This window comes from Peromyscus leucopus, chromosome 16_21 (assembly GCF_004664715.2).
Source record: "Peromyscus leucopus breed LL Stock chromosome 16_21, UCI_PerLeu_2.1, whole genome shotgun sequence".
NCBI classification, from domain to species: domain Eukaryota; kingdom Metazoa; phylum Chordata; class Mammalia; order Rodentia; family Cricetidae; genus Peromyscus; species Peromyscus leucopus.
In genome coordinates this window covers 19,015,127-19,038,356 of record NC_051084.1, presented here as the reverse complement: position 1 = coordinate 19,038,356, position 23,230 = coordinate 19,015,127, and the positions used below count along the sequence as shown (strand labels likewise).

Below are 23,230 nucleotides of genomic sequence, written 5' to 3'. Positions count from 1 at the left end.
CTTTTGTCATGGTGTCTTATCACAGCAGTAGTCACCCTAAGACACCCCACTTAGTTTACCGCTGGCCACAGGTTTGTTGTATGTAGCCTTTTATTATGTTGAGGTGTGTTCCTTATATGACTGATGTTCTCAGAGGTTTCCTCATGAAGGAATAATGGATTTTGTTCTGATTTCTGCATCGACTTGGATGATCATGTCTATTTATTTGCCAAATTGCACTTATTAGTAGGTCATACATGTCTTGGATGTCTGTTAGATTCATTTGCTCTGCCGTGTAGTTTGACTTTGGTTTCTTGGTTGATTTTCAGATTGGGTGACATCTAGGGATGACAGTGGGGTACAGAAACCAGCCACCATCATTGCATCAGGACCAACGTGGCCCTTTAAGTCAGTTAGTGTTTTGTGAAATTGGGAGCCCCGGTGCTTGTGTATATATTTAAAGTCGTTACATCATGATAGATTGCCTATTAACATGTCGTGGCCTTCTTTTTTTTCTGACTAGTTTGTGCTTTGAAATCGACTTTATCAGAGATGGAGCAGCTTGACCAGCCTGTTTCCAGCTGCGTTCCTTTTCCTGGGTTGTTTTTCATCCTTTGCGTCTCCTTCTGTGGGTGTCTTTACCAGCAATGTGTATTTACTAAGGTGTCTTAGTGTTTCTACTGCTGTAATGAAAGACCATGGCCAAAAGGCAGCTTGGGAAAAGGGTTGGAAGTCAGGGCAGGAACTCAAGGCGGGAACCTGGAGGCAGGAGCTGATGCAGAGGCTCTGGAGGAACTCTGCTTATGGGCTCACTCTCTCTGGCTTGCTCAGCCCGCTTTTTCATGGTACCCAGGACCCCCAGCCCACAGGTAGAACCACCCACGGGAGGTGGGGCCCTCCCCATCAATCACTAAGAAAATTTCCTACAGGTTTGCCCACATCTTTGGAGGCATTTTCTCAGGTTCCCTCCTCTCAGGACATAAAACTAGCAGCACACTGGGCACAACGGGAAGTTGGGCTTCGATTTTTAATCCATTCAGCCATCCTGTGTGTCTTCAGGGGTGAGCTGACACTATTTACACTGAAGATTTTTCTTTATTGAGAAATGCTTACTAATTCCTGTAATTTGTCTGGCTTTCTTCCTGGTTGGTTGAATTACTGTTTTCTTTTACTATCTCCTCTATGGTCAGGGGTTTGCTGGCTTACTGTATTGGACACGATGAATCCCTCCCCAGCTCTCCTTCGGGCATCCATTCCTCTCATGGATTTTCTTCTTTCCGGTGATCTCTTCCTCCTCTCATTCTGTAGTACTGGCTTGGTTGTGAGGAGTTGCCCGAGTTTGCTTATCTTGAAAAACCCTTATTTCTCAATTTTAGAAGCTAGCTTTTCTGCAAATACTCATCTTCATTGGCCACTATTTATTTTCAGGCCTTGAGGATTAGTGCTGCTTGCTTGGCTTTGAGGATTGCTGCCGGGGGATCAGATGCTGTTGACATCTCTCTCTGCCTTTGGAGGTGAACTGGTGGTTTCTCTTACATCTTCTAATGTTGCTCCTTTGCTTTGAACTTTTGACCTCTTGACTCTAGCATTCCATGGGAGGTTCTTCTCTCCTCTTGTCCAATTTGGGTTTTAAACACCTCTGGGTTTAGGGTGTTTTCTGTCATGATTTCATTGGCTAGCTTTGGAATATGCCTTCGGTGATCATCTCAGCTCCTTAATCTACCTGTGGGTTCATAGGTTTGGTCTCTTGATAGGATCTCAGAGGTTATTATAGTTATCATTATTGAGACAAGTCTTCCTACATAGACCAGGCTGGCCTGGAACTCACTCTGTAGACCAGGCTAGCCTTGAACTCACAAAAGGCCACCAGCACTTAATTCCCAAGTGCTGGAATTAAGGTGTGTGCCACCATGCATCATGTCCCAGAGTTCTTGAAGAAGTGGTCACACTATTTTTTTCTTCTCGCCATTTGAATGCAGCACATCACCAGCCTTGTTCTTCATCCTTGATATTATTATTATTATTATTATTATTACTGCTTAGTCTAGTCTGTTGATGACATTTTCCACTGTGGTGAGGAGAGGGAGAGAGAGATGGGAGGCAGAGACAGAGAGAGATGGAGGGCAGAGACAGAGAGATGGAGGGCAGAGACAGAGAGATGGAGGGCAGAGACAGAGAGATGGAGGGCAGAGACAGAGAGATGGAGGGCAGAGACAGAGAGATGGAGGGCAGAGACAGAGATGGGAGGGCAGAGACAGAGAGAGAGAAGGGGGCATGCAGAAAGAGAGAGACAGAGACAGAAATTATGGGGACACACACAGAGGTGGACACACACACAGAGGTGGACACACACACACACACACAGGTGGACACACACACACACACAGAGGTGGACACACACACACAGAGGTGGACACACACACACACAGAGGTGGACACACACACACACAGAGGTGGACACACACAGGTGGACACACACACACAGGTGGGGACACACACACATACACACAGGTGGGGACACACACACACACAGAGGTGGACACACACACACAGAGGTGGACACACACACACAGAGGTGGACACACACACACAGGTAGGGACACACACACACACAGGTAGGGACACACACACACACAGAGGTGGACACACACACACACACAGAGGTGGACACACACACACACAGGTAGGGACACACACACACAGAGGTGGACACACACACACACAGAGGTAGGGACACACACACACAGAGGTGGACACACACACACAGAGGTGGACACACACACACAGAGGTGGACACACACACACAGAGGTGGACACACACACACAGAGGTGGACACACACACAGAGGTGGACACACACACAGAGGTGGACACACACACACAGGTGGACACACACACACAGGTGGACACACACACACAGGTGGACACACACACACACAGGTGGACACACACACACAGGTGGACACACACACACAGAGGTGGACACACACAGAGGTGGACACACACACACAGAGGTGGACACACACACACGCAGAGGTGGACACACACACACACAGGTGGACACACACACAGAGGTGGACACACACACACACAGGTAGGGACACACACACAGAGGTAGGGACACACACACACAGAGGTGGACACACACACACAGAGGTGGACACACACACACAGAGGTGGACACACACACACAGAGGTGGACACACACACAGAGGTGGACACACACACACAGGTGGACACACACACACAGAGATGGACACACACACACAGGTGGACACACACACACAGGTGGACACACACACAGGTGGACACACACACACACAGGTGGACACACACACAGGTGGACACACACACACACAGGTGGACACACACACACAGAGGTGGACACACACACACAGGTGGACACACACACACAGAGGTGGACACACACACACACAGGTGGACACACACACACACAGGTGGACACACACACACAGGTGGACACACACACACACAGGTGGACACACACACACAGGTGGACACACACACACACAGGTGGACACACACACACAGGTGGACACACACACACACAGGTGGACACACACACACACAGGTGGACACACACACACACACAGGTGGACACACACACACACAGGTAGGGACACACACACACAGGTAGGGACACACACACAGAGGTGGGGACACACACACAGAGGTGGACACACACACACAGAGGTGGACACACACACACAGAGGTGGACACACACACACAGAGGTGGACACACACACACACAGAGGTGGACACACACACACACAGAGGTGGACACACACACACAGGTGGACACACACACACAGGTGGACACACACACAGGTGGACACACACACACAGGTGGACACACACACACACAGATGGACACACACACAGGTGGACACACACACAGAGGTGAGAGGACACACACACACACAGAGGTGGACACACACACACACAGGTGGACACACACACAGGTGGACACACACACACAGGTGGACACACACACAGGTGGACACACACACACAGGTGGACACACACACACACAGATGGACACACACACAGGTGGACACACACACAGAGGTGAGAGGACACACACACACACAGAGGTGGACACACACACACACAGAGGTGGACACACACACACAGGTAGGGACACACACACACAGGTAGGGACACACACACAGAGGTGGGGACACACACACAGAGGTGGGGACACACACACAGAGGTGGACACACACACACACAGAGGTGGACACACACACACAGAGGTGGACACACACACACAGAGGTGGACACACACAGGTGGACACACACACAGGTGGACACACACACACAGGTGGACACACACACACAGGTGGACACACACACAGAGGTGAGAGGACACACACACACACACAGGTGGACACACACACACAGGTGGACACACACACACAGGTGGACACACACACACAGGTGGACACACACACACAGGTGGACACACACACACACAGGTGGACACACACACACACACAGGTGGACACACACACACACAGGTGGACACACACACACACAGGTGGACACACACACACAGGTGGACACACACACACAGGTAGGGACACACACACACAGGTAGGGACACACACACACAGAGGTGGGGACACATACAGAGGTGGACACACACACACAGGTAGGGACACACACACACAGGTAGGGACACACACACACAGAGGTGGGGACACACACAGAGGTGGACACACACACACACAGGTAGGGACACACACACAGAGGTGGACACACACACACAGAGGTGGACACACACACACAGAGGTGGACACACACACACAGAGGTGGACACACACACACAGAGGTGGACACACACACACAGGTGGACACACACACACACAGGTGGACACACACACACAGGTAGGGACACACACACACAGGTAGGGACACACACACACAGAGGTGGACACACACACAGAGGTGGACACACACACAGAGGTAGGGACACACACACACAGGTAGGGACACACACACACAGAGGTGGACACACACACACAGAGGTGGACACACACACACAGAGGTGGACACACACACACAGGTGGACACACACACACACAGGTGGACACACACACACACAGGTGGACACACACACACAGGTGGACACACACACACAGAGGTGGACACACACACACAGGTGGACACACACACACACAGGTGGACACACACACACACAGGTGGACACACACACACAGAGGTGGACACACACACACAGGTGGACACACACACACACAGGTGGACACACACACACACAGGTGGACACACACACACAGAGGTGGACACACACACAGAGAGGTGGACACACACACAGAGAGGTGGACACACACACAGAGAGGTGGACACACACACAGAGGTATAGATGGGGAACAGAGAAGGACAGAGAGGGAAAGATTACCACTCTCACAACACGGAAAACTGTCCATGAGCAACGGGACAACGTGTGAAGGGAAAACAAACAAACACTTTTAAAAAGTGAAGGAGAGGAGGAGGGGTTGGGGTGGCTTCTTCCTGGGTCCTGAAAGGGGAGGCGCAGCTGTGTGTGGGGTGCGGAAGGCAGTCGAAGTCTGTTGCTGGGTCTGCACTGACACACTCATGGCTACTGTCCCTGTGACTGCTGTGCCGTTGTCCTGTGGATGTCGCATGTGGCTGGGGTTTGACACGCAGCCTCTGTCACACAGGCGGATCCTGGCTAGTGCACAGGCCATCTCCATACCCCTCCCCCTTCCCTCCTCTCCTGTGCGTGCTCTAACTTTAGAAATAGTGTGCGATGAACGATGAGCTGGGACCTCAGTTCATCCTCACGCAAACTTCGCTGAAATTCCTTCCAGTTCACAGTGCTTAGCGCTAAGAAATCACTCATTTGCTGGTTAGGACAGGATTCCCTGTTTTCAGGACTGGGAACGTGTTCTGCTTGTGGTGTTTCCAGATATTCAAAATATAATGTCCACATTTGCTAGTTTCCTGGGCTTTCATTAAAATATTTTATTAGGAATTTTTTTTCTAGTATCAAGGAGAACTAAAACATGAGAAAGAGACACACAAAGCTGTAGGTGTACAATATAGCTTGGGTAAAGAAGGTTAAATAAAACATGCTTTAGCTGAAAGGGGGCTCCGCATGGTGAAAGAAAATATTGCCCAATAGGGTGTTGTTCTAGAACGAAAAAGAGAAATGAGGACAAACGTTATAATAATAGAAATTCCATAAATGATACAATCTAAAGATGATATGTGTGTGGTTAAGTTCCCTAAGGTTAAAGGTTGTTAAAACTCCCTTGTGAATCCTGGCCTGACGGATCTCACCAGACTTCCCACAGGGAGTGCGGACGGGTCTCTTGCTAGGTTTATATTTACTCACAAGGCTGAAATTCTCCCTTGTCAGAAAGCTACTGACTCAGGCAGGGGAGGAAACGGTCTATTAGAATTGTTCCTGTTTAAGAAATTCCTGCTGAACTGCTGAAGTATTGTGAAATTCATTTTACTAGACAAGGTTTTAAATCCATCTGTAAAACTTGGCCTGTTGCACAGAATTTTCATTGTGCCTACAACCTGCAGGCCTCCGGATTGGATGAATGTAAAAAAAAATCAGTTGGCAAATTAGCTGAAGTTTCCTGCTTCCTTAGCCAAGGGCACTCTCATTAATTCTCCTAAATCTAAAATTCACTTCTCTTGAAAACATCAATTATCTTCATAGGAAATGACCACAGAGCATCCATGAGAATGGACAAGGGCCGGATGAGCCTCTGCTAAAAGGAGATAATGTACATGATTGTAAAGAACTTACAAAAAATAGGAACTACGAACTCGAAATTGGTTCTGGAGTCCTTCCACAATGAGCCCTGGGGGGATGTGGGGCTCTGTCTCCACCACACAACCCCACGAGGAAAAGCTAAATGAATAAGAGTTGAAATGAGTGATTTCAGCAACTGGAAAAGATAGGATATAAAAAGGGAAAGGGGAAATGGGAAAGAAAAAAGAACCTTCCACCTTCTTGACAATGTATCATTTTTCAAATGTTCCATATATTAAAAAGTTATAATAGAAAGTGAATTTTTCAAATGTCATGGGAAAAATAACTCTAGATATGACTGAGAACATCTGGGACTGCACTTAAATTCTGGTTTCATAAGCCAACATCCTGAGGCAGTAGTCCCAGTCCTGGCTTACTGGTAGGGTAGGTATACTCCCCGTTAATGGACTCAGCATCTGTTTGGAAAGTTCTGGAAACCAAACTAGTGAGGAGCCTTTTGCTTATATTTCTGCCTCTGTCTTCAGCATCTCATGCACATTGCTGAGCTGGAAACTTTCTGCAGCAGCATGAGGTATGGACATCTTTCCCCAGCTCCCTGTAGAGGTAGCATGTCTTTCCCCAGTTCTCTCCCCCCCCCCCCGTGTGTGTGTGTGTGTGTGTGTGTGTGTGTGTGTGTGTGTGTGTGTGTGTGTGTTTTGGGCAGAAGTGCAAGAGACAGGCCTTGAGGTTGCTCAGAGCACAGCCCAGGGCCAGTGATCCCTACATTTCAGGCAGATACCTTCTTGATGTGAGGAAAACTGGGAGCTGCTGGCCATGCCCTTGGATTGACCACTGCCCAGGGATTGCCTCAATCCCCAGGGGCTACCTTGTGGATGAGAGGACCGAGCAGACATCATAACAAGCTGCTCAGTCTTCTCTCAGAGATCAGGCCTCAATTTCAATTTTCTGAGACTGGACAGGCAGTTTCTGAGGAGGAGCCATAAACAAAGGACAACCAAACTCCAACACCACAACAGCACAGAGGAGGAGGCCTGGTACGTGCAGTCCAGGCCTGAGCCATAAACAGCTCAAAGTGATAACCAAATATGGACAAAGCCTTGGATTTGTCTAGGCCTGCCCCTCTCCCCCCGTACTCCCCCCCAAAAAACCCCACAGTATCCCTGACCAGCCCTGGCCAATTAGAACATACTAATATGATTGCCACTTGCTTGAGCCAATCATATCTATAATGACCTAAATGCTCTAGGACCTCCCCTCGGCGATGCTTTAAAGGAGCCCACACATCTCTCTCCGGGGCTTTGCCATCTTGCCTTTGTGTGGGATGGCAGGCCCCAGCATACTGGCATAATAAACACTCTTGCTGATGGCAGACATGAGAGGTGATCTTTCGTGGGACTTCTCTGGGACACTAACAGTGGATTCATTTTCATTTGCTCTAATGAATTTAGTATAATTTCTCAATTTTATTATTTAAATGTTTTATTATTTAAAGCAATTTTAATTTAAAAATCTTTTTATTACATATTTTTAAATATTTTTAAAATGTTTTTTATTATATTCTTTCCCTCCCCTGAGTCCTAGGTCCTCCCCCTCCCTAGCCACCCAACTTTAAGTTCTTTTCTCAAAAACAAAAACCCAATACAACAAAATCCCCAAAACCAAGAAAAGAAAACATTCCATAAAAGAAAAAGAAACAAAAAACCCACCAAACTATAACCAAATAAAAGCAAACAAACAAACAAACAAAACCCTGGATTCCAATATATGTTGGTTAACTACTCTTGTACATGATCATGGCTTGCCCTGGAGTTGTTGATGTACCCAGTGTCACACCACTGGAGAAAACTGACTTTCCCTCTCCCAGCAGGAATAAGTGACAGTTCAGTTGTCAACCTTTGCCCCAGTGACTACGTTTCCATTTATTCATTTTTTTTAAATATAGCAAAACAGAATATAATAAAACAAAATATTATTATAAAACAAAATATCACTTCAGAGTTGGACGAGACAAACCAACAGAAGGAAAAGAGCCAAAGAGAAGGCACAAGAATCAGAGACTCACTCATTCAATCAATCAGGAATCCCATAAAAACACTAAACTGGAAGCCATCATATATACACACAGAGGGCCTGGTGCAGACTTGTGCAGGCCCTGTGCTTGCTACTTCAGTCTCTGAAAATTCATGAGTTTTCCTCACATTGATTTAGAGAAGAGGTTCTCAACCCGTGGGTCACAACCCTTCTAGGGGGTCACACATCAGATATTCTACATACCTAATATTTACATTACAATTTACAATAGTAGAAAAATTACAGTTATGAAGTAGCAATGAAAATAATTTTGTGGTTGGGGGTCAGCACAGAATGAGGAACTGTATTAAAGGATCACAGCGATAGGAAGGTTGAGAACTGCTGCTCTAGATGGCCTTGTTTCCTCGGTGTTCTACATCCCCAGGGACTCTTACACTCTTTCCAGCTTCTCTTCTGCAGGGGCCCCTGAGCTCTGAGGGGAGGGATTTGATGGAGAGATCCCATTTAGTGCTGAGTGTTCCAAAGTCTGTAATTACAAAATGTGTAATGACTGGCTGTGGGTCTCCATATTTGTCCTCATCTGCTAGAGGAGGAAGCTTCTCTGATGATGGCTGAGCAAGGTGCTGATCTATGAGTATAGCAGAATATCATTAGGAGTCATTTTATTACTAATTTTCTCCCCCCCCCTTTAAAATTAAAAACATTTTTTTTTTCATTTTACACACCAACCCCAGTTCCCTCTTCTTCTCCTGCCCCCTAGCTCCCCGACTCCTCAGGGGAGTAAGGCCTCCCTTGGGTAGTCAACAAAGTCTTGCATATCAAGTTGAGGCAGGGCCTAGCCCCTCCCCCCTACATCAAGGCTGAGCAAGGTATCTCACCATAGGGAATGGGCTCCAAAAACCCAGTTCGTGCACCTGGGATAAGCCCTGGTTCCACTGCCAGGGCCCCCGCAAACAGATAAGCCACACAACTGTCACCCACATTCAGAGGGCCTAGTTCAGTCCCATGCAGGTTCCCCAGCTGTCAATCTGGAGTCCATGAGCTCCCACTAGCTTGGGTCAGCTGTCTCTGTGGTTTTCCCCATCATGATCTTGATACCCCACCACCACCACCACCACCTTGCTCATATGATCCCTCCTCCCTCTCTTCAACTGATTTCCAGGAGCTTAGTCCAGCGCTTGGCTGTGGATCACTGCATCTGTCACAGAATGACTGGGTTTAGTCAATGGAATCTACAAATGGAAGTAATTTAGAGCTATGAAGCCCAAACCACATGCTAAGCAACCCAGATTGTTTTGCAGGTTATTTTAGCTGTGTATCATCTTCTATACCACCACATACATGTTTGCTACACTGGCCTTGGTTCTCAGTGATGTTCATGGACTCTTATTGGCCTCATGAAAATCTCATGAGGTGCATACTATAAAATCACTAACCACAGATGAGGAACTGAGGCATAAAGGTAAAGATCCTCAAAAAACCATTCAGATTCTGTTCTGAGCCCCAGGCTATAGGACCCCCACTGAGAACCATAGGACCAACAGTTGTGCATGAACTAAGCTAGGTGCTGGGACAGAAAGTGGATGTGCAGGATTTCACACAGATCAACCACAGCCAGGGAGGTACAGTGGAAGGAATGTTCTTGAAAGTGAGAAAACACAGCTAGGAGTGCAATTAGCAACAAGTATGACTATGGATAAAGAAAGGGAAAAACAAGACAAGAAAAGCAAAAAATGAATAGACAACAAATGTTATGATTTTGCAAACACAGACTCCATTTCACAAAGCTAATGTGTGGTGCACAGTTTTGGTTATCAACTTGATTGCATCTGGGATCAACCAAGAGACACACCTTTGGGTGGGTCTGAGAGAGCAGTTCCTGGAAAGATTATCTGAAGGGGGAAAGACTCTTCCCCCAGAGTGGGTACTACCTTCCAGGAGTGGCCTGGATCTAAAGAGGTCTTGGGGAAAAACAGAGCTGATTTTGCCTCCCTGCCTTCACTCCCAGCATGTGATCACATCGACTCTGTTGTCGATGCTGCTGCTTATGTCATCCTTTGTGGACACGGAACCTGGCTTCTTTAGCCTTCCAGCGTCCACCAAAGACCTCCAGGTCTCCAGGGATCCTCTAGACCATCTTCATGGATTGAGTAGCTGCTGGGTTCTCAGCCTCTGCAGTGCAAACAGCCACTGTTTGGCTTATATAATAGACTGAAAAGTCTATCTAGTAGATCCCCTTTGTAATATACATGCGTTCTCTACGTTCTAGAGAGCCCCGAATAATGCAGAATGTTTAGTATAATTCTGTGGAAAATATCATTAGACTTTGAAGTAAGCAAGGTTATTAAAGATTATTGAAAAACAAACCAGGATAACCAAGGGATTTTTTAGGGGAGTTGTTGGAGTGGGCATCGGACTATAGAGTGCCATTAGGCCTAGAGTTCTCAGAACTGGATTTTTGTAGATAGCTGAATTCCACTCAAGAGGTTCTTACAGACGTAGAGCAGAGGTGCCATCTCCAATCACAGAGATGTTCAGGACATGACCAAACAAGGTTGACTTTCTCAGCAAGTGGGCAGAATGTTTGTTCCGGCAGACAGGTGGTACAGAAGCCCACCACAGAACTGTCACAATCTCAAAGTGTCAGGGTCAGGCGATGACAGATATAGAAGGCAGTGTGCTCAGATCAGTAAGGGGATCTCGTCTATGAGCAGCTAACGTTTTACCAAGGGCCTCTGGGTAAGTGGGAATTTTGAGGGAGAGTCCAAACTGAATGATACTGTCATGTCCAAATTATGGGACACAGCTGAAGTAGTGCCTAGAAATCCATAGTCTAACAAGTCAGGTGAGGACAGCATCCCAGAAGTCAAGTGACAGAAGTAAGGGCAGTGAAGCAGAGCATATAGAAATGAGAGAAACTACGGGAAAAGTAGCAGAGAATAAGTACTGTTAAGAGCAAAACCAGAAGGTGACGCTTGGAAAAGGTCCACAGGATATGTTCATTTTGACAATACAGAAGAGGGGGGGAAAGGAAAGGTTTAGCTAAAGAGGCTGAAAAGAGAAATAACTACACAGAGAGAGAGAGAGAGAGAGAGAGAGAGAGAGAGAGAGTGTGAAATTGCTAAAATTGACACCTCTGGGAACCTTAAGTGCAGGAAGCTTCTTCATGATGTGACAAAGAGCATGTGCTCATGAGATGGGATCTATTTATTTATCTATTTATTTATGACACAGCAACACAGCCTTTGAGCAACCCAACGGATCATGTTCTTAATGCTTTTGCTTATGAAATTTGTTGCTGTCAAAATAGCTTTGCTTGCAGTTTATTATTTTTTATAACATTGTGCATTCTAGGATCGGGTGTGGATTGCCTGTCTTCATGAGAGTGATACAAATAGTCAGTTTGTGTATTGGCAAACCTGTCCACAGGGTCAACTGTGGCCATCATTTGACCTGACTCTTGACCAAGTCAACTATGGACCAGGTACCAAGGACTAGGCCTGCAGCATGGTCCCCCAGTCTCCCTCCCCTGGGAAGGTAACTCATGCTTGAAGTCAGTCAGTGCTGGTAGAGGATGGCTTGAGGGCTCCTGGCAGGCTGCCTGGCTGTCATGTGTATCTCTAGTTCTGGGGCCAGACTGAGGAGGAGGAACAAACTGACCACTACTCTTGGGGAGTTGCCTAGTGTCCAGGTGACATGGGCAATTAATTCCTCAACTACCCCAGGCCCTTTAGTAGAAACACTGAGAAACAGACATCCACGTCCAGCAGACGCCACAGCTGCCAGAGCACTGCACTCCTCCAGGTCCTCCTGGCTCCAGCACTCCATTCATCCTCACATGTGCCATAGAACAGACTCTGTGCTCAGGCAGGGAGCAGGTCTCCTACTTGCTTATCCTCCAGGATGTTAGGTGGGGCTGAGATCCCATCTCCATGGTTACCCCTCACCTTCAGCATACATCGGATGCAGAACAAACCTGGTCCAGTGAATTCTGTAGGACGGTGCCCCTGTGACCCGGATGCTGGGATGCCTCCACAGGAAGGGATGTAGAATCAAGCTCCTGCCTCTGAGGCTTCACCATCCTTGCCTCCCCTGGCCAGAGAGGCGTGACTTGGATTTCTGTTGGTAGAGCAGGCCCGAGTCTACTACACCAAGCATATCTCCAGCCTGGCAGGTACCAGACTCCTAAAGTTGGAGTTCTCAGAGGTGGAGCCAGTATGTGTGGGAGATGGCGAGAGGACCAACACCCACACTTTCCTGAAGAGCATTGCATTGTCCCCATATAATGAACAAGGAGTCAAGCAATTTCAGCCTTGGGCTGAGTAGAGCTCCCTTACTGTGGCCTACCCGGGTACTCTCCTACCCGACCCTTTTTCTGTAGGTATGTGCACAGCTCACTCATCACTGGCCCAATGCCCATCACCTTTGGGGCCTCCCTGGGGCCCCATTTACCCTGCACTTGTGATGTTGCTGTGCTGTTTGGTTTTTTTTTTTTTTTTAACCTTACTCACACAAAAGTTATTATTTTTTATGGTGCTCATGGTTGACAGGCCATCTGCCGCCTCTAGGGGAAGGGTTGTGTCCTCCGAGTCCTTGTCCTCTCTCGGACCCTGTGTCTGGGTTCTGTGTGTGGGAGTGGATTGACTCTTAGCCCTAACTTGCTGGGTGTGAAGAGTGGCCAGGGGTGCTAGGCTCAGCAGAGGGCAAGGAATGTTCCAGACAACTGAGTCAGGGACTCCTGGCTAAAATACAGGGACCGGAGGCACACCTGGCTCTGTCAGCCTGGCAGACAGGAGGGAGCTCTTCCTGCCAGCATGGTTGCTGCATACCCCAGCGTCCTGGAGCAGGTCACTGTACCCACCAATGAGGCCAGGTTCCAGGGCAGTTGGCATGTGCTGGGCAGTCGAGTTTCAAGAAGAAACTGTGGAGTAACAGACGGCCACCACTTCTCTGGGCCTGAGCTGGTCTCTGCCAGGGCCTTCTTGCCAGAAACTCCAAGATCAGAGGTGGAGATAGTTACCAGGGCCTTGGAGCCAGGCCAGGGGCTGCATGCCCTGGGCAATCTCCACATCTACCCTGGCCCTCTGAGTGAATCACCTAAGAGAAGGGAGGAAAGGTGCTTCGGTTCTAACAGCAGCAGTGAAGAAGCAAGGTCCCTTGTACGGTGGAAGGGTGTGGGGATGGTGCCCTGGCAGGTCAGGCATAGGCAGTCTCCATCCCATGATCTTCTGCCTCTCAGGCTGGGTACTGATGGTCTTGTGGGTGGGTATGGGCACTGGGGATAGGGGAGCAGAGAGAAGCCAGAGCCATGTGGGAGGAACACGACATTTATTGAACTCTGATGGGTGCAGATGAACTTTCTGGTAAGTCCTTGTTCTTAGCCATCTTGGAAGACACAGGGGGGCCACAAGTGCCCCCTCCCCGAGATATCCCAGTGAAGCAAGGGTCCCACCCCACCCTCTGTCACTTCACCTTGCTCCTTAGATACCCCCCCAAGTCCCTCCTCTTCCAAATGCTCCCTGAAGGTTGCAAGAAAAGTACCTCTGATCCCTGCGTACAGCCTAGGGTGGGAATGAGTCACTAGACAAGTGAGAGAGGAGGGTCTCTGAGAACAAGGGACAGCAGGACACAGGAAGTGCTGTGAAAGCATCAAACCAACTTTTAAACAGATAGTCACATGGATACTGAGGAATAAATCTCTGAAACATCACATCTGGGAAGACGCTGGGCATAAAGTAAAGAGCTGCATGCCAATGCGTGGAGGCTACACTAATACGGAGCGCACAGGGCCTGAGTGGGCAGACACGCACTATCATCTGTACAGAAAACGCTCTATTCATATCTGCAAGGAAGGACAGGCAGTCTGTACAGTGTGCCAGCTGGTGAGGCTACAGGCTGGAGCCATCCGATGTGTGGAATGGAGGATCTTGGGTAGGTTAGAGTGCACCCATCCCGGTGACCTCAGACGTCAGCCTGGAACACACAAAGGCACAAGGGACACATTACAGACTTATGAGATGGGTTGGAGACGGGACAGTAGGGGGAGGGCACCTCCCCATTCCCAGGTCATCATTCAGTGGCCATGAGCTGGAGGACCCACATCTCTGGAGCTTTACCTGTCCCGTGCCTGGCACTCAATCTTGCTGAGTTTGGGCCAGGGACTAAGCACCCAGCCTGTCTCGGGGTTGGGGGGATTCCAGACTTTTAAGCAGGGACTTCATGGCTGTCACAGAAGGAGTTCTGAGGGTTGCTTATAGTGGATTTGGGGCAAGCGAGCTAGTGGGTAGGCATTTCCCTGAGTTCTATCCCAGACTTATTACCAGTCTGTCAACACCCCATGCCTGAGGCAGATGGGCACAGCCTGATTATTGGCTGGGAGGAGGGAAATAGGAAAATGGGGGTGCCTCTCACCATAGCTTTCTAGCTCTTTGGTGGCGAATGGAGTGGCCCATGTCTCTGTGGAGGCCGACTCCATCATGCCTCTCCCCACATGCCTGGACTCTTACTGTATCAGCAAGGATGTGGGGCTGCAGGCCATAGCGAGCGAGCGAGGACCTGTGGAGGACTCAGACGCATAAGAATCACTCACCTAGCGTTGATGAGATATTGGGCAAGGCTGATGTTGGCTGGGGTCCCTGTGATGGTAATTTGACGCTCTGACGACCCTTCGGTGGCATTGGCGATTTTGATCTGAGCTCCAGACATCTGTCGGATTTCATTGATTTTGGTGCCCTGGCGTCCAATTATGCAGCCTATAAGCTAGAAGAAATGATGGAGGGATCTCTTAGAGAAGAGCCTAGGGCATCCCTTTCAAGGCATCTGTAAGAGCCCTGTGGGGACAGCCAATGAGATAGGTCCCAACTCTGCCTAGGAACTTGGTGCTGTGGAAGAAAAGGTCCCTGCAAAGTCCTGAGCCTGGTCCCCGGAGAGAGGGCCAGGCCCTGCCTGTTAACAGTTTGATTGCCTTTACTTAGGGTCCCTCTGGAAAAAGTCCATATAAGACATGGCCACTACTTCACTGGCTTCTGCTACTTTGTCAGAAGTGACCCAGAGAAGAATGATGCAGAGTGAGTGGGGAATCCCACACCAGCTGGCCAGGACTGGGTCAGGACCTTCTGTGATACCCTCACAGGGAGAACGGATCTCCAGGAAAAGTGAGCACCACAGACACTCAGGAGCACCTCAAGTTCATTGTTGCTGAAACCTATTTTTTGATGATCTCAGATGAAGTGGAGGACAAATGTGACGCTTGCTTGGTGAACTCTGTTAAATGGATGCAGAGTCATCATGAGTGAGGGTCATCTCTGAGGCAGCTCAGGGACAAGAGTGCTCTCCATCCTAGTGGTCAAGATCTTTCTCTGGCAACAACTGCAGTTGGGTATGTGTTAGGAGCCACTGTCATGAGCTATTGTGGGCCAGGACACAAATACAGCTTGTAGCAATTGATAATTCAGATGTCCACCCACCAGCGGAATGATTCTCAGATGAGATACTCTGTCAGGCAAGGCTTGCAGGCCACTGACTCTGAATACTGTTGCTTCTACCTATAATGTCTTGTGCAATAACAGCTACCATATCTCTACCTACCATGTATTTTCATGAAATGTGTATATGTAATCTCATGACTGCACCTCAATCTTTGGACACACACATATCTGTGGATGGTCAGGAAGATAACTTTTCATTTAGCTGTACAATTTTGATATATAGAAAATATTCTAGGATATGTTTCATAGCCAGATCTATTGTCTTATGTGGACTGTAGACCTTAAAAGCCGGCTCTGTTCCTTTTGCTCAGACTTAGCACACATTTAGCTCATGCTTTACCTCAGAGCAAGTTCAAACTAGACTAAAGGCCTTTGTAAATAGATCAAAAGTTTAAAACTTTACAATTGTGCACAAGGTCAGAGTTGCAGGTGTCCAACCAAGATTACTACACAAAGCACCTTAAGAAAAGCACACCAGTTTCTCCCTTGCCAAGTCTGCTGATAAAGAGCTATGTCTCAGAGTTTGTGGCGCTGGGCACTGCATCCCCTCCCTCTGATCCTGAGACTTTGAAACCCTGTGCTGCCATGGTAAATGGCTCTGCCCTTATTGTCTACCCTAGGAATGTGCTTTTGACCAATGAGAGGTAACTCTTGTAATTTTTTTCTATTGCTTCAAGTCTCCTAAAGAAGAATTTCTAGGCTAGAGGAGGAGAAGCTAGAAGGATTTAGAATTAGGACAAGAAAATTAGATGAATAAAAAAACAATAAAGGGACATGCAGAGAAGAACGGTGTGAGCCGATTCATTCCTTCACCCTCAGATCCCAAGTTTTCCCTCACTTGGTGCAGCATCTTTTCTGGACCCTGAAGAGAACCTTGAGGCTGGACCTCAAAGGACCCCATTAGGTATGTGCCTCTCAGTCCACCCTGTGCTATGGTAGGGGCAGCCTGGACCCCAGAAAAGACTGCAGAGGAGCCGATATCCCTCAACTTCCATGACTGAGTAAACAGAATTCCCATATCCACAGGCCAGCCCTGTGTGCTCTGGAGTAAGGATTGTAATACTGGTCAGACAGGAACTGAGAGCCCGGTCTGCAGCCGGCCGTCACCACAGGTCAGTGGTTCTCTTGTATCTGGGTGTCTGGGCACCGGCCTGAGGACTGGAACCAAGCTGTTCTTATGCAGCAAGATGTCAGGCTGGGGCTGGACCTGAGCAGTACAGGAGGAGAATCTGCTTCCAGACCTGCACAGTGGGCAAGAGTGCACTTGTGTGGGGCTAGCTCTTAGCCCGGGGAGGCCTGAAGGGCATGCGTTCTGCTCACTGGTAAGGCAGTCTGTTGGTGGTCTGTATCGCTTACTGAGCTGTGACAATGAGTCTTTACGAACACAGAGTAAAACTGCTGCTCCTGAGAAGCCTGAGCTGTTCATCTCCCTATAGCTCTGGGCCTTGCCCAGTCCTGCCCACCACTCCCCTCTCTGGGCTCTGGCCATGGCCTGCTCCTGCTCCGCCTGGCTATGCGGTTGTTCCAAGGGTGCCTGCCCCCGTGGCAGGGAGGAGGGTTTCCTAACCTGCCCGCCTGTGCTCTCTCCCAGCTGGCAGAAAAGCTATGGGGCTCTTCTGTGACCAAGGCTAGGACAGACAAGGTAGCCCACAGGTGGGAGGAGCATGGATCCCGTGCTGAGGGAAAATGTGTGGCCGTGTGTCTCTAAAGATGCCATTATCCAGGAGGGTGCGCCATGGAGGACGTGGCCGTCTTCTCTCTTTACATCCCCTGTCCCTGGCTGCTCCACGATCAGCTCTCCTCCCTGGTGTCACACTCGGGTGTGGATGGCACTTGCCGGCCTCACAGCACACACCCCACTACAGGCACTGGAGGAAGCTGACCGTCCATGCCCCAAACTGTCATCCTTTCCTTCCCCGTCAGGACTCGTACTCTTTACACCTGGGCTTCCTGTGCAGGGCGAAAGGGAGGCTCTGAGTGTGCTGGGAAGGAGCAGCTCCCCTCCCTTCAAAGACTTCGGGGTGACAGGACAGGCTAGGTCAGCCAGTGCTCATCCACCACACGGCAGCAGAGTGCACAGCAGCCCTGGTGTCCACTTCAGTTTAAATAGAAGCTTGCGCCATAATGCTGGTGAAACAGGGTTTCTTGAAGGCTGCTAACGTGAATCCTATCTAATGGAGCATGTACGGGTGAGCCCACGTGCTAGAGGGACCATTGCACAAGACTGAGAAGGGGAATGTACAGAGCAGAAACCTTCTCCATCTACACAGCAGGAGTCAGGTGACATGACACTCTCACCCATGAAGGCAGCCTGTCAAGTTGGTCCAGCCTCCTGTGTTCTAGGAGCTCAAAGGCTGCACAATGGTGCCCCCGTGGCACCTGGGTTGACTCCTAGGCTGGCTTCTACAGACTGGGGGAGCCAGAGCTTGTCAGGTAGCAGGAAAACTGCCTGGGGCTGGTGGCAAACCTCTTCAGGGCCGTCTGCAGCCAGACTGGTTTGGGAGTGGTGGTGAGGACAGTGTTTCCAGGAAGGTCAGAGGCACCAGCCAGATGGGCTCATGGTCTCCCTTCTGGCCAGCTTTCTCTGCTGCCCAACTGTTGGCCAAGTGTAGCTCAAGCTTAGGGATCCCCTCAAACTCCAAACTCTGGGTTTCCTGCAGTTGGCTCACATGGGGAGGGGTAGGTCTTGGGTTTGCTGCCTGGACAGTGCAAGGAGAAGACAGGGAAAGGTCTTCACAGTCCAATTCTACTGGTCTGGAGAGAGAAATAAGTAAAGTGCTGGCCACACAACGTGAGGACCTTAGTTTGATCCCTAGCGTCCGGGTGTGGTGGCACATGCTTGTAATCTCGGCACTGAAGTAGAGAGAGGTGGTCAGCCAGCCCAACCTAAGTGGTGAGCCCCAGGTCTTGATGAGAGACTGTCTCAAAAAACTAGAGTAGATAGCTCCTGAGGAATGACACCTGAGGCTGACTTCTGACCTTCATATGTAAACAGAGACGCACAGGCACATGCATGTGTGCACGCACATGCTCACGCACGCACAAACACACACACACACACACACACACACACACACACACACACAGGTATATATTTTTGTGAGAACAGGAGGGTGCAGGGGGCATACTCACATCATTGGGAATGGTGAGCTCATGAGTGCTGGCCGGGGGGCTGGCATCCAGACCTGGGTACACCAAGGGAACAAGGTTAAGCTGGAGGGAAACAGTTCATTGTCATACCCAGACCTGGTCCATATTTTCCCTGGGCTGGCTGAGGTGAAGGTCAGCACCACCCAGAGACCCAGGCCCAGGTGGAACCCAACCCTCAGAGTTCCACCTTCACTCAAAAGAAAAAGAAACCCTCACACCTTGTATACACAGCCTGGCAGGCACTGAATTAATTAAAAAGAGGGCAGCCATCATACTTCAGGCCTTCACACGGCAGCTGAGGCACAGGCAACATGGGTCACGTGGACATTTAATGCTGTTCTCCCTCTGTTCAGGGAGATTTGTGGGTGCTGTGCCCCACTCAGCTCTACCCCGAGACCTCATGTGGTTCTGCTGCAGGTAGCCGGAAGTGGCAGAACACTCATTGTTAATTTTGCTCAACACAGTTCTCTCCAAAGGCCACCGCGCATGGCTAAGCCTAGGTTTCCATCTTTGCAAGTCTCACTGTCTCCAGATACAGGCAGCCTCTCCGAGTCCACGCGCTAATCCTCTCCTGCCTCAGAAGTGCTGACAACACACTCAAGGGACCGCCAGGGTGGAGGGTGCAATGGCTGTACCTCCCGGACAGCGCATGCTCTGTACACAGCCACCCCACTTCAACCACAGACAGCTCAGGTTGGCACGCTCTTGCCTCCAGACTCAGCAACGGTCCCTGCATGGGACTGGCCAGCTCTACCCACACCCCTGGAGAAAGCCCCAGAACCCAGGTCCTCTCCTCACTCTGTGCTCTTACTGGTCCTGCCTCTGCCCTGACCCTTCAGTACCATATCTATAGTCACAAAACCCAGGATTTGCGCCCCCATCAACAACCTCAATGAGCCCCTATTTCTCACGGTGCCCTCATTCTCCCAGCTCCCGTCTGGCCTTGCTCCACTCCCTGGGTGGATGGCCTCCTCACAATCTTGTCTCACACGGTCTGTGGCTCCTGCCAGAGTATGACCCCAATGGCAGGTGTCCAGAAGTCAGGCCCAGGCGGAAGGGAAAAAACCCATTCTTCCCAACTCTGCAGTTTTGTTTACACACCGAAGTCTGGAGTTTCTATCCCTTATCTTCTAATCATGGTTTTTAACACAATCATTGGCTATTTAGGAATCTATACACATTCCAGAAGCAGAGACATGTAAAATGTCACTTGAAAGGTACTATTGGAGTGCTGGACAGGAGTTCCTGGGGCAGCAGGGTATATCTGTTGGATTTGACACGTGACTGAGTGAAGAGCAAGAATCCTTTTTCAGGGACACCAAAGTCAAATGGGTAGATAAGGGTGTGTCCACTTAAAGCCCATACCCAGGACAAGGCTTCAAAGCCAGTTGCTTGTCACCATGCAGCTAATGGCGGTCTCAGTACACACCCTTCCCACTGCTACCATGCGAGTGCACTCACATGCACATGGACTCGTGTTGTAGGTCTCGAGGGCTTTGGTCAAGTCGTCACATAACAGCATGGTGGCAGCCAGGAGGCTGCAGTGTTGGCGTGTGTACTCATAGTGACCACAGGTATAAAGTGTATGTATGGTATGTCCCTCACAGGACCCAGAGAAGACAGCCCCAGCCTATCACTTTTCCCAAGGCTGTTCCTCAGTCACTACCTCAGTCTCCACACCCCCCTGCAGGTCCTGGGAGCAGGTGTTTCAATGAAAACCAGAAGAAGGTGTAGACGCATCCAGCCCAGATCTATCTTTTAAGTCTGCACCTATCTCCAGGAAATCCATCTTTAAAAAGCACATACCATTCCATGGTCCCCACAGTCAAGCTCTCACTATGCACCCCTACACTGCACAGCGGGAGAATGAGTGGCAGCTCGGATAGGTCCTCCTCATGTAGGTGCACACTGCCTTGGGCCACCCAACTCTTCATAGGGTGGTTGTACGCTGTGCATGCTCAGACCTGCCATTCACCAACAGTGGAACAGTTCCATCACCACCTGGCTCCTAGGTGGCCCCATGCCTCAGTCCACAGCTTGTGCCCCTGGAAACTGTCTATTGCCAGCCGACTTGAGTGAGTGCTAGGCACTCAATGTCACAGGTGTGGGTACCCTCGTCCTCTGTACATGTCCCCTGGCCTGCTCCCCCAGTGCTGTGGTCTGTTTTACCTGACGACTGGCCCATCAGATTTTGAGCTTCTTCGGAGGAGTGTAAAGGCAGCTTTTCTCCTGGAGAGCAAAGAAGAGAGAGGTTTAATGTTTTGCCCTCAAGGAGAGAAGCAAGGTCCCTTCAACTAGGAAAGCTCAAAATATGATTGGTGCATGCACAGCCGACGTGCACGGCCAGTGTGTTTTCACTGGCCATAGCCACCGGGCGGCTCTGCTTCTGTGAGAGGGACACCCTGCTGCAGATGCCCGGGCAGGCTGTGGCCAGCCCCTCTGACTACTTCACCACAGGCCCGAGTGCAGGCTAGCTTCTGTCAGTGCTATCCTGGGCAGGGCTGCACCAACTAAGGCTGGGGTCACTCCTGCGGTCGGCATGTGGATCCGGGAAAAGATGTGCTCCAAGCATGGCCAGGTAGAAAATGCCACCTGGGGATGGACTGTGACGCGGAGCACTGGTATGCACGTAAGACCCTCAAAAGGCAAGAGCACGGAAGCCGGGGGACAGTCAAGTCGCCCACAATGGGGGGCAGACCGACCCGCCCGGCCTCAGCTGTGTGCAGCCCACTGTGTTAGCGAGAGTCCGCGTTCAGAGCTTCGACAGCACCTGGCACCTGCACTGCCTCGAGCTCGGAGAGAGAAAGCGAGTCCCCGGGTGAGAAGAGAAGGTCAGCAAAGGGCAGCTGGGTACGTACCGGGGAAAGCGGGGTTGGTCTGTCCGAGGGGAGGAAAGGGGGTTTGCTGCATGGCCAACTGGTGGAGCTTGGTCAACTGCTGGGGGTAGGAGGGACACGAGAGCTAAGAAGGTTATTGTCATCGAGTACAAGTCACACCAAGTTAAAAATGGCAGTAACAGAACTTTGCACAGAGAGGTTCAGAGGGGCCATGCGGACACATGGCAGACACTGCAGCGGGACGCAAGGACTTGGCCTGGGTGGAGCCAATGGGCCTGGCTGCCAGCAGCCGAGAACCTGAATGTGTGGTGCCTTTCCCTTAGCGGTGAGGAGGGGAGGGCGCAGTGGTCCTTGGGGCTCTGAGAGGAGGGTCTGAGGGACACAGAGCAGGGCCAGCTGGGCTCCTAAGACACTAGCAGATTCAGTCAAGCAGATCACCAAACCTGGCTGTGGCTCAGCTTCATGCTAGGCTTCACTCAACTCCTGGCCTGCAGGCCTCATTTTAACACAGGGCAGTCCACGTGTGGGGTTGGGGAGCAGGGCTGGGGAGCGGCTGGTAGAGCTACGAGCCTGCCCCGAAACCACCCTCTTGACTTATGTAGGGTGACAGGGGCATCAGTGAAAGATGCAGAGGCCGCTAAGGACAAGGCTCTCCATGGAGGCAGCGTTGTTCCTGCTCACTCTTACCCACAGGCCACATCTCAGCTCCCACCAGCCATGGCAGAGCTTGACTATGCGGTTCTTCTGTTCATTTTATCTGAGCCTCACTCTCAAATTAACATAAAGAACATCAGAAAACAGAGAGACTAGGTCTAGCCATACTTTGAGCCAAGGAACAGGGTAGGATGGATGGATGCTCTGAACCGCAGTACCCTTTTGAGAATCTAGGGCACTGGTACAAGGGATGTGGGCTTCCTGAGGGACAGGAGCCCATAATCAGCACATCACAC

The 23,230-nt window shown here is 50.0% G+C and overlaps 1 protein-coding gene across 14 annotated transcripts in view; it reads right to left on the bottom strand.

Moving 5' to 3' along the window:
- Positions 1 to 14,113: 14,113 nt before the first annotated feature.
- Pcbp3 (poly(rC) binding protein 3) overlaps positions 14,114 to 23,230 on the bottom strand; it is a 207,491-nt gene continuing 198,374 nt past the window's right edge. For 7 of the 14 annotated variants that reach the window (XM_028874296.2, XM_028874290.2, XM_028874289.2 and 4 more), the window contains 5 exons: positions 22,302 to 22,380; positions 21,613 to 21,672; positions 19,426 to 19,478; positions 15,396 to 15,565; positions 14,114 to 14,779 (listed from right to left, as the gene is read on the bottom strand). In XM_028874296.2, the coding sequence (XP_028730129.1) occupies positions 14,743 to 14,779; positions 15,396 to 15,565; positions 19,426 to 19,478; positions 21,613 to 21,672; positions 22,302 to 22,380 (399 nt within the window). In that variant the 3' untranslated portion in view covers positions 14,114 to 14,742. Of the gene's footprint in view, positions 14,780 to 15,395; positions 15,566 to 19,425; positions 19,479 to 21,612; positions 21,673 to 22,301; positions 22,381 to 23,230 lie in introns of those variants that run through there. The other 7 variants (XM_028874297.1, XM_028874293.2, XM_028874294.2 and 4 more) reach the window with 4 other exon arrangements.